The 12,375-nt window shown below is 42.9% G+C and overlaps 1 protein-coding gene across 1 annotated transcript; it reads right to left on the bottom strand.

The window, feature by feature from the left end:
• Nucleotides 1–3,492: 3,492 nt before the first annotated feature.
• Nucleotides 3,493–3,960, bottom strand: E1B28_012841 (uncharacterized protein; the record flags this gene model as incomplete). Its single annotated transcript, XM_043157997.1, has 1 exon — nt 3,493–3,960. The coding sequence occupies one exon, from the start codon at nt 3,958–3,960 to the stop codon at nt 3,493–3,495; it is 468 nt and encodes a 155-aa protein (XP_043005367.1).
• Nucleotides 3,961–12,375: the final 8,415 nt, after the last annotated feature.

Below are 12,375 nucleotides of genomic sequence, written 5' to 3'. Positions count from 1 at the left end.
TTACCGGGATTTAGTGGACCTTTACTATAACGGGAAAGTCGCCGCAAGCGGCGTCTCAGCCGAGCATAGCCGATGGAGATCAGTGTGACGGTGACACGATAATCGATTCGATAAGATTCGATAAGATAGGACGCAGGACGTGTGTCGCTGGGCGATGTCCGATTTACCCTCTACACTCAACAGCCAGCTGGATGAAGCAGCTGTCACTTCCAAGCTCTGGAAACTGGTGAGTACACTTGCTACTATATTCACACTATATTCTGAGACTCCCTCTGATTCAATTCTTGATCAGCCCTTTCACCTTGACCTTTTCCTTTCCCTTGACAGCCAACTTGGCAGAGCAGCTATCACTTCTAAGCTCCAAAAATTGGTGAGTGCACTTGTTTATATGTCTACACTATACTGTGAGATCCCCTCTGATTCAATTGTTGTAGCCTTGTGAGGAACCTTTTTTTGTTGGAAAATGAGTGTATCAGGTGTCACCACTCTCTTGGTATGTCATATGTTGTGCTGTTGGCTGAACAGTGTTATTTACGTTGTTTTTGTTGACGTCTCTCAGATTGTTATCAAGGTTCAAGCCAACCGGCTCCGACATCCCCCTGCCGCTCAACCCAATCTACTGAATCCATTACCGAAATGAAACACTGCCCTCACGGAAAAACCGAGGTGGAAACAACAATGGTCTCTCTCGCACATCGTCATCATCTGTCATCGTCCCTCTCTCTCACACATCGTTGTCTCTACATCATCGTTTCTCTCGAGTCATCATACCCTACATTACCATTTCCTTCATTCTTCATTGTTCATCATTGTCTCTACATCAACATTTCTCTTGGTTGTCGTTGTCTCTCGAGTCTATCTCTTGCATTGTTGTCCTGTACATTGCTGTTTCCCTCGCTCATTGTTCATCGTCGTTTCTTGTATCGTTATCTCTTGTTTACTCTAGCATCTACTGTAGCATCACTACATACCCAATGTTCGAGAGGTCAACTTGCCCTCTCTTTGTCAATTATCAGTCAGCACCTATCAGGACGAATACAACTGGTTGCCCAGTATCTTTGGCTCTCTCGTCATGCCCTCTCTCGAAACATGCATTGTGCATGGCTTCTACCTTCCACGTTAGTCGACATGGTTCGACAATCCTCGATTTTGCTCAACGGGAAGTGACTCAGAGAACCAGAAATTTTCCAAGAAAAAACCACATACATTAACATTTGTAAACCACTACCAACATATACCGTATACAATAGTAGACTCGTCAAATCACCAATGGATATATGGCCCTGCAAAACTAGAGATCCACCTACACATAGAGATTCAATAATAATCGAAATGGTGGATTTACGGTACTTGCCATAACCTAGCAATGCTAGAAGAGTGACATTGCTGCTCCACCCTGTACTCCCAAAAAAAAATCCCAGTAGCTACAGCCTCTTTCCTCACAAATGTTAGAACGGCGTTCACGTGGTCGTGAAACTTGGCCTCCTCCCTGGGTTGAGCATTGAAGGCCTGAACCGTTCGTAGCGCAGCCAATGATTCCGAAGCTACTTTGGTCATTTCACCCATTGCTTCTTGGGTCTTGTTGGACAACTTCTTGAGGTATCAGCCATAAAAGACCTATCATTACAGTAGTTAGATGTGTATGGCCAGATGACGAGTTGAACAATGTCATGGACTGCACCAAGAGAAACAGGTGGAACCAGACAAAGAAGAGGAGGAACGAAGAATGTTCCACCTTTGAGTATCAATCAGATATAGATATAGAACATTATCAACAACATAAAAGGGAGAAACACACCATAGATCTCCAAGTAGGCAACACACTCTCATTCTACAGTCAAACTCACAGTACCCAGTCGAGTCAAGGAAGATGTTTTATGCTGGCATAGACCTAGAAAATCATGATGAGTATATTCAATGTGGGATGTTTCAAAAAAACGGGCACCGAGATTTGGTCTGAGGCACAGGGGTGAAAAGGATTATTGTAGAATCATTGGATAGGTTGGAACAGAAGACGAAAATCAAGCAGACATATATTGAAGACTATAATACAAAAAGGCACTGAATATGCTAACACTATGCGAAGTGAAAAAAGAGAGAAAAAAAATTGCAAAGAATTTCAAGGGAGGAGCGGGGCGACATGGCGGTTGCAGTGAGAGAAGAGGTAAAAGTGGATATAAAAGGAAATAAGTTCTCACCCTTAAGAAGCTCAGAAAAATTAGCAACAGCCTCGTCCGAGGTACGAGGACGAACAATCTTACATAATTGTTTTTTTTCTCTCCAAGTCATTCTGAAAACGAGTTCAAGGCATGTATATATAGATAATGTTCTTTAAGGTTGGGTATTACTGTGTTATAAATTGTAGCTCCATATCTCTAAGTCATTCCAGGTATGTATATATAGTTAATGTTCTTTAAAAATATCGGAAATAATATCTCTTTATTTCAATGAAAACTGATCCATTTTGAGTAATCCTGTTACGATCCGTGCACTTTTCTGGCCCACTGAAGTGTGACAGTCCCCCCAATAATTTTTACCAGCAATCCCCCCTCAATTCGGCCATATACACAGCTGTACAGCCTCGCCAAGTACCCCTCGCCGAGTACTCCTTCATTTCCTGAGTACCCCTTATTTCCTGAGTATCCCTTTATTAAATTCCCTGAGAACCCCTGCCGAATGTACACCTCACCTTGAAATACATACAATAGCCCATGTTCGTTAAATAAGTATATAAATAAGTACATACATAGTAGACTATATAAACTTTGAGGTTTCTTCTCGAAACCTCAACCTCAATATTTTCTACCCATTGTTACCCCACTGTTACCTACCTAGTAAAACTCTCACTAAATATCCCAATCCTCTCATAGTGCATTGAATATATTCTTTGTTAACTACAACAGCCACCAAGTGTGAATAACCTTGATACAGCCAGCTTTCAAGCTCGACAACAACCCTGACAACAACCTCCAGCTACATACATCTTGCATCCTAATCACCCCTAGTAACCTGAATGAGAGACTCCGTGTTCCACTGAAAAGTGAACGAGTCCTAACAAATCCTGGGCTGGTTTTTAGGATTTCCTGAACCCCTGAATTTGACTATGAGGTTAGCTGAGTTCTCTCACCCTCCCAGAATTGATACCCTGGTGTGATTGAATTTCTGACCAATCCAGTACTGTCTGAGTAAGGTAGATGATAGAAATGGGTAAGATAGGTGGTAGTATGTGTTTTTGGGTGCAGAATCCAAATCCATAATCAGATTAATGATAGGATGTTTCCCTGTGGCAATATAAATGAAAAAATTTATGCCCAAATATTGGGAATAATAGATATTTAACAAAGAAGGCAAATCAAATATTGAATTGAAGGGAATTTGTGGAAATGTTCTGGATGTATGTAAAGGCCTGCCTACCAATTTTTGGACCTTAGAAGTGACAACTGACCCCCCTAGGCAAAAAATGCTAAAAAAGCAGGAAAATAATCTATCTATTTACTCAATATAAAGTACTCTAAATGAATAAATGTTGACTTGCATGGATGCCTGTTTAATGTAGGTGTCAGAATTGCTCACTGGTCCTCCATCGGAAGCATCGACATCACACTGCTGAACAATGGGGCCAGCGGCGGACTGATTGCAGACTATCCCCTCCTTGCCAGCATGCTCAATGATGTCTCCTATATGGAACCTCCAGTCATCAATGTGAGGGAAGTGGGCAAGAACTTCTCCAGTAGAGCTGGGATGCTTTCCAAGAGGCTTCAACAGCAGGAAGGGGAAGTGCTTGACCAACAGCCCGTTCTGGTACTCCTTCAATGTGTTTTTCTTGCCCCAAACACATAACTCATCCAGATGTCCATTAAAAGCAGCTCCATCTCGACACAAAGTTTGCTGGGAGTGCTCATTCCTTTGCAAGTTGGGAGTTACACTGTGTTGGTCACAGCGAGGGAGTAAAGCAACCATGTATTCGCCCTCAAAGATATCTAGAACAATTGCCGGGTCATTTGTGTAGTATGGAATGAATTCCGGTAATGGGCGCTGGGAATGATATATCAACCTCTATCCTAAAGAACAAACCAACCTATCAGTGCTATGTGTAGCACTGACAAATCAATCAATCCTCAACAATATAGCTATCCCAGTTGTGAAGAGTCTATCACCACTCAATACCCCAGAAGAATTGCAAGGGTGGAAATGCTTGTCAAAGGGTACATTTCTTATCTCAAAAAGGGTAATACTAAAGACTAGGGAAAGCTAGCTCTTAGTTACAGCTATCTGTGCTATGCACTTGAACAGCTAGGGGTTTTTGTATTAGGGTTGCTTTGGGTCCAGTGGACTTAGAAAGGAGAGTGGAAAGCTAGGGGTCCTCTGTGGACTATGAAACTCAATACGAAGACTGTTCTCTGAATAACTCTGAAGGTCTCTGAACTGTTCTCTGAATTGCTCACTCTTATCCAATCTCTTATCCAATCACTGATTTAACAGGGCAAATCTAATCTCTATTTGGAGGCTACACGCGGGCAGCTGCTCTGAAACTTTCCTACACACTGGCAGTACTTGCTTGCTTAACTACAGATACAGGCCTGGTATATATACAATTTCTACACTAGCTTACAAATCGTCTTTCGGCTTGGCTGCCCATGCTGGGTTCTTGCAGGCGATGCTATCTAGCTGCATTCTCACTCGCTAATACTGCTAGCATATGCCTCTGACTTCGCTAGCTCTTTCCGCCAGGCATCTGCACATGGTCTGGAAGAGTCTAGCTCTTAACGTTACTGGTCTCTATTCATCGGTTAGTCTCTTAGCGAGAACTCGTATGGTTCAGTAATAACGCTGTGTAACACCACTAAATATGGCTAGCAAACACACCTCAAGCACGAAGTGCACAAACCAAAACCACACCAAGAAGAGTATACACAAGTGTAAGGGGTGGAGGTCGGTATTCTTAAGGCTTTAGTTTTCACTAAGAGGCACCAAGAAAGATAGAATGTGTGGGGTCTTCGGTTTTATAGAAATTTCAATCAAGGTTCTTTCACTACAAGAGTGACAATATGATTCACAAATCCCAAAATTCGATATCTGACTTTTCAACAAAGCTTTTACAAGTCTTTGCCGAAGTTCGGTTTCAAGTTCAATATCCAAACTAGACAATAGCAATCCAAATTCAATATAAGTCCAAATTGACTTTAATATCCAGAGTTCAATTCCAAGACAATATGCCAATACCAAATTCAATTGCAATAATCTAATCTATCCTTCCAAACACAGAACACCAACTTCAGTGAAGACTGGGGCAAAGGTCAAATCTCGAGCGAATCCTAGTAGGTGAACTGCGTCTCCACTTGTAGGTTGCTGGGGAAAATACCTCTTTCCTGCCCTTCTTATATACAATTTTTCTAATAGATAATAGTAAAAGTCCAAAATGTGTGTGAAACTGGTAAATAATAATGGAATCCCTTTCAGTCGAACAGAAACTCGCTTAATCGGGTATAATACAAGAGTTTTATGTGCTGAAGTGCCAAATCGAATATTAAACTGAATATCTGTTCCTTGTTTCCTGGTTGCGATGTAGGGACTTGACTTTGCCGAAGTACCCAACATATCCGCATTCTCCTGTTTTTCCTAGGGAACGAGTCCCTGTTTCAGGTGTATCCATTGTTCCTGTTCCTGTTCTATTCCTTTTTTGGAGAAGATCTAGCCTCGATCTTAGGCCCTGTCCTCAAGGTTTCCCTCTTGAAATCAAATAACACATGCACTTCGCTGAAGTCCGTGTTTCCTTGGTTTTCCGAGAAATTCCTATTCTTTCCGTTTTCCATTCGTGAGAATCGGATGTTCCTTCCTTTATCCTTGTTTGGATTTCTATATCCGAGAATTCCAATATCCGAGCAGTCCAACCAGACTTCGTTGAAGTTTCAATAAAGTGTATAATAAAATCCCTATGTTCGCTATGAGCATTCCAGGAGTAAGAGGAGGCCTTCCAATAAAAGAATGAAGGTTTTTAAACGGCTGCTTCCCGAAGTTCGTACAGTTTTCTGAACTTCAGCAAAGTCTCTCATCTTTCCTAATTTTGTACATTTTGTACAGATAAAGTCTCTTGTAGAGGCTCATGCTTTAACTAGAAGTGCGGGCTCACTCTAGTCCTATTAATCCCATAATTTATAACTCATAAGTGTTAAAATTGTATAAATATGCATCTTTAAGGTCTTTTCCGATTTATATCGCGATATCTCCCCCTAACAAAAGAAAGGACTGTCCCCAGTCCGTCTTAGGTGTATTGGAGTCAATCCGCAATCTTTCTGCCTTAATCCGCAATGTTCCTTCTGGTCGGTATGCAATTCTATGAAGTTCATGCATATTTTGCGGGTACTGGACCCTTTAATCTATCCTTTTTCTTATCTATCACATCTTATCGAGATGATCTGTTCCTGCTATTGATTTGACATCTAAGCCATCAAGGGTCCGGGTCCGATGTATTAAACAGCAAGAAGTCTTCCTTTTAGGGAAATTCCCACTCCACTTGGTTCTGCGAGAGGGAACTCGCACTTTTTCTAAGTCATCCGGCGTATGCCGAACCCCCTTTTTATGTATGTCCCCCTTTTCGCAAGTTTTGTTTAACTTCCTTCCTTACTTTTTCCTTCACCTCTAACACGTCGTCTCTTTCTTAGCCATGTCTCTGCTTCCCGGGCTTACAGAGTTCAACAATCACGGTATCGAAGTGTTCAACAATGATCTTTACCGTGTCCACCGCTGCTTTCAAGATGCAGTAATGCATCCGGTCAAGAATGAAGAAGAGTGCAAGGCTCTGATCAAGGCAGCCTTCCAGTTCGAAGAACGTGGCCTTGTAAGTCATTTTTCTTCCTTCCTTTTTATTCTATCTGATGTTTCCCTTACAGAATTGCATTGCGGATGAGTTCCGCGCAAAACATACACATCGATTATTCCCTACCGCTGTCGGCAGTCTTTGCACTGCGGTTTCCCGCCTTGCACCTCCGGAGATCCAACCTGATGCCTGGATTCTATCCGCAGATGAGCTTGTTCTCTGGGATAGTTACAATTTGGTACGTATATGATCTATTCTTTTCCTTTTCCTTTTCTAACCAACTTCTCAGCCGGCCTGCAATCTTCGTCTTTCTCCCAACGAAAACTACTTAAGTGAAGTAGCCCCTCTTGCGGTATTCAGTCCTCCAGCTTGGACTCCCGAATATCGATGTTCCTTGGATCTCGCCCAATGGCGTTCACTTTCAGCAAAGAAAGCTCGGCCTCCACCTTCTGAAAGTTCTAAAGTCGAAATCGAAGCGGTTCCGCCAGTCAAGAAGACTCGACTTTCTTCTTCCGCGAAGAAGGTAAGTTTCCTTCTTTCTTTCTTTTATCTTTCCTTATATCTTATATCTAATCTTTTCTTTGTTTCAGACATCGACAACTGCGCCAGAAACGGCTTCCGAAGATGGTGTTGACAATGCCGCTGAAGATGACGGAGAAGAGGACGATTCCGGCGAATCCAAAGTGGATGAGCTAAGGTCGTCTCCCCCTGTCGTACATATCCTTTTCCATATATTCTCCTAATCTTGGTGCTAACCTTTTCAGTAGCCCATGACTAGGCTAACACGAGGACGGGCTCGAGGATCCGGGTGGGGCAGAGGCAGAGGTAGGGTAGAGGTGATCATTCCGAACCGGCCTCACCCAAAACCCCTTCCAAAACCTGCTCCTTCTCGTCGATCCACTGTAAGTCATTCCTCTATTTATTTGTTCCTTTCCTTATTCTATTTTACAGACCATCCACGAAGATGACGAAAAGCCATCTGCCTCAGTTCCTCTGACTGTCGAAGGTCGTCAGACCATGCGCAGTGCCACGGTAAGTCATCCTTTAGTCTGTTTAAATCTTTTCTTTAGTCTAATTTTCTTTTCTTAGGCTGGCTCGTCCAAGGCTCCTCCCGCTTCATCCAAGAATACTGTCAGCAAGAAGGGAAAAGGCCGGGCTGTTTCAATAAGCCCTCCGCCTGCCAAAAAGAATATCCAACGTTGGCGTACGGACATGGTAAGTCCTTGCCTATTCCTTTTTATTCTTTCCTACTTAACCAACTTTCTTAGGAGTCACATGATGTCAAGCATCCGTTAGCGCGGTCCTCCGTTGGTAAGTTTTATTTATCCTATCTTGTTTCTGAAATTCTAATTTAATTTTTCTTAGAAGTTCCCTATCGCTTCGATGTTCCTCGCAGAGAAGCATTCTCCCTCCATGATATTTTGGAGTCTGGGCGATCTATGAAAGCGGTAAGCTTTCTTTTGTGTTCCTTTATTCCTTTGTTAACTTATTCTTTTCCTAGGAGATGCGGACTTCATGCTTGACATGCATTATCACCCGCATGGAGTGCAACTATGTAGGCCGGTCCGACAAATGTGCCCAATGCAAAACTTATTGGTACCTTTGCGACTGGATCCTCCCTCAAGGCAAGGCCTTTTCTCAGATGGATCAGGTTCAAGCTTGGGGTGCACCCACTCCTGGTCGTAAGTCTTTAATCTTTCTTTCCTTATTCTTTCTAAGTTTTGTTTCTTTCTAGACTTCCACGAGCGCATGGTTGAGTTGACCCAGCTTCTCAAGACTCAAGACCGACTCTCTGTGACTATCCATTCTCTTGCCGACACCCTTTCCCTTACTCGAAAGAGTATTACGGACAAGGAGTCCAAAATTCGTCAAATCACTGCCAACCCCAAAATTGTGTTGGAGTACCTTCAGCTACATGCTGAGGGACTTCAACTCTTGAGGGAGTCCATCCACGGTCTAGGTTGTCTTTTCGAATGGCCCTTGGAGTTCAACTTCGCCAAAGACTTTTGCGAGGTGTCCGTCCAAGGATCTCAAACAGTGTTCCGGAACCTCAAGACTCAAGAAACCTTTTCAGTTGATTTGAGCGGATATTCTATTCGTCGTCCTGAGGTACGTTCCAATATCTTTTCTTATTCTTTTATTCTGACTTTGCTTACAGTTTTCTCCGCTTCACTTACGATTGGCTGCGGCACTTCCCGGAGTTGCCGAGAGCACTTTCCGCCACCGTTCTCGAGGGACAGACGGTCGAAGAGGAGGTTCGAGTTGAGGACGACGAAGAGGTTAACAACCCTATGGTTGTTGACGCTCCAAGTCCTTCAGCTGATCTGCTTGGTTCCCCGCTTGAATGTAAGCCCTTCTTTTCTTCCTTTATTCTATTTTCTAACCCAATTTGCAAAGAGTCGCTCTAAATCGGACTTCGCCGAGGTCTTTGGAGACCGAGACTTCTTGGCTTTATACGGGCCCTATATATCTTTCTTGTGTATCTTGTAGACTACTTGTAGTCGGACTTCAGTATACAGTGGTAGAGTCACTTTAAAACTCTTTTGTATTCCTATCATCCTGCTGCTTTGCAGCATAAAAATACAATGTTGTATTCCTTTCTTTCTGGAGTGAATTAAGAAAATTTCCCTCTAACTTCTTTTAGAAAATTCCGATAAAATACCCCTTTATTCTGAACTTCGCCGAAGTCTCCAGGCAAGGTTACCATGATCAAATCCTTTCTTTACACTATCTTTCCTTTTATCATGAGGTTGGCTATTGAACAATTATACACCATGCTAGCTCATTGTGAGTTTTCTTATCTTATATCCAAGATTTTACTAACTTCGCTGAAGACGCATATCCTGCCAATTTTATTCCTCCAATTGGGGGTCCTCCTTATTTCCAGGATGACAATCGCATTGTGCAATGGATTCCTCTTTCTACTGAGCGAGAAGCTGAGTTGGCTATACAACTTCAGTTCTTAGTAGCTATCCGCCACAACGGACCATACCTCCAATTTATCCTTTTTATTCGATCCTGCTCAAGGCTGTATCTATCACGGTCCACTCAAAATCATTGATTCCATCCAACTTCACGCAAGGTGTTTAATTGACTCGGCAACGCAATGGCTAGAGTTGGATTCCTTAAGCTCGAAGTTGCTTCTCTACCTGGAGCCGTTAATGCGACTTAGTTGACTATGCTACAAGGTTCTTTTTGCACTTTAGAACAGTGCTACGGAGCGATATTTATCGTATTAAGAACTAGAGTGAGCCCGAATTGCTAGTTAAAGCTAGTGCCGCTAGTAGAATGTGCCGTCGGCGCAGCTAGACCAGTTAGAGAGAGCCGTAGATCGTGTCAGAAAACTGTATGACTGTTCGAAACCTGTAGAACACTATGAGCAGAGGACTTAAGCAGTAATTCACCAAGTTCTACTCTCTACATTCTACTATGCACTGGCATATCAAGGGATTGTACTATTAGAAGACTTGTAGTCTTCACAGAACCGTTCGTAGCAGAACTTAACAAAGTCAAAAGACCTTCATACTAGGAGTACCTACTTCTACGGGGGATTTAGTTGACAAGAAATCGGACATTGGACCACACAGACTAGGAGAAATTTGATATGACCGTAGATCGAGTCCCGATCTGAGGAAAAGACAAAAAGACATGATACAGATCCCAGATCACAGATAGAGTACCTAGGAACCAGGCAGGAATGAACAACGGATCTTGGAGTCCGCGCTGTTCATGTGCTATGGCGATTCGGAACTCTGGATCCATATGCTGGAACTACTTGGACTCACAAAGTCCATATGATTTGATAACGACGAAATGCAGGATAAGGTCCGTAGGCAGGAAATACCATATGGTACGCCTATGTAGGTCCATTCTACATGCTGAAACAAGAATGAAGAACGGTCCAGATTGGTCCAAAACATATGATTCGAATACGGAAAAGCTCCGTAGACAAGATTCTGCACATGTAGCAGTCCCTAGCGATAAGACTCCGCATGGATTCGTAGCTACGGTGCATTATTTTTAGAGATAGAACAAGTAGAGATAGGATTACAAAGCTAGCGTAGAAGTAGTATAAAAGCAGCTCATGTATCCATAGATAAAAAAGTACTACCCGTGCGTAGGAAAGTCCTGAGTGGGTTGCCCGTGAGTAACTGCTCTTGACACCAATAGAGAGATTTGCCCTGTCTTTGTGCAGTGAAACGATAAGATTTGATTTGAACTATACGAGACCGTCGAGGTCAAAAACTAGAGAACTATCCGTCCGTAGGCCGCCGAGGTCTTGATTACTGTTTCGTGATCCGTCGAGGGTCTTAGCGTTCGTGTCCGCCGAGGACTTAGTTTTCGTGTCCGTCGAGGGCAATAGTCTCCAATCGTTCGAATTAGTCTTACCGTAGACGAAATTCATAGTCCCACTTAGTCCACTGGACAATAAACAGAGCCCCTACAAACCTTAGAATCCTGTAGCTGTGGTGTTTTTTTTACACTTGCAGTTACACATTGATTTCATAAGAACTTCATACGATACTGAGACTGTGATCTTGTGCGTAACCTTTGCCAAGCAGTCCACCCTTGCAATCTTTCCTGGTGTGTAGAGTTATTGATAGACTTTACACGGAGGTTTACTAGTTTTTGGGTTGATTTGGTGTTGGTGCTACTCCCGTAGCTCTGATATTAGGTTGACTCTTGAGTGGTATACTTCGCCCATTATCTGGTGACCACCGCAGGGGGTGGAAATAAGATTACATTCAGTATCAAACGAAATATTGTGAAATTCCGGTAGTTTTAGCCCTACGGCGAGAACTACAAAAACAGCAAAAACCAAAAGAACTTCTCTCAGAAAGATTAGTTCACAGCGACGTAATACTCGCACTTCACTAGCGGCTGGCAAACAAGTCTTACAGACACATAGTCTTACGGCTTTAGCATCTAGTACCCCAGCTCAAGTACCGAGAGCTGGTCAGTCTTCTCGATCTACGCGCAATTCTACGCAAGGAAGAGAAGCTACCCAAGTTATCCCAAACGATTTAAGAAACCCCGGTTTCTCTTTTGACAGAAGTCCGAGAGAAGCATTCCAAGATACAAGATCTACGCAAGGTCCTAGAAACCAAGCGTTAGAAACCCCATACGAAACCTCAGAGATTTTAACTGAAGACATTGAACCGTTTTCTTCACCGTTATCATCTCTACCCTCCGAATACAATTCAGACTTCGACCTACGGGAAGAAGAGTTTTATTCTTTTGAACTAAACCCGAGTTTATTTCTTGAAAGACCGTTAACAAGTATGTCCCATATATCGAATGACCCAGTAGCGGCAGGTGCGCCAGATGAAGAAAGACCGATAAAGAAGTCCTGGACGGAGTTCTCTAAAGGTGCTTTGAAAGAATTAGACAAGGATACGTCGAAACGAAGGCTCCCCACATTCAACTGTCTAGATCCTGGAAATCTACGGGAATGGATGGCGGCTATCCTACAATATGGGAAAGTCAAGGGCTGGAAGTTAGATGAATCTTTTATCATTCTAGCAATGATTCAAATGGAGTTCGAGACCTCTCGACTC

This window comes from Marasmius oreades, chromosome 8, assembly GCF_018924745.1.
Source record: "Marasmius oreades isolate 03SP1 chromosome 8, whole genome shotgun sequence".
Taxonomy (NCBI): Eukaryota; Fungi; Basidiomycota; class Agaricomycetes; order Agaricales; family Marasmiaceae; genus Marasmius; species Marasmius oreades.
The sequence above is the reverse complement of the archived record's forward strand: the minus strand, read 5'-3'. Positions and strand labels throughout refer to the sequence as shown.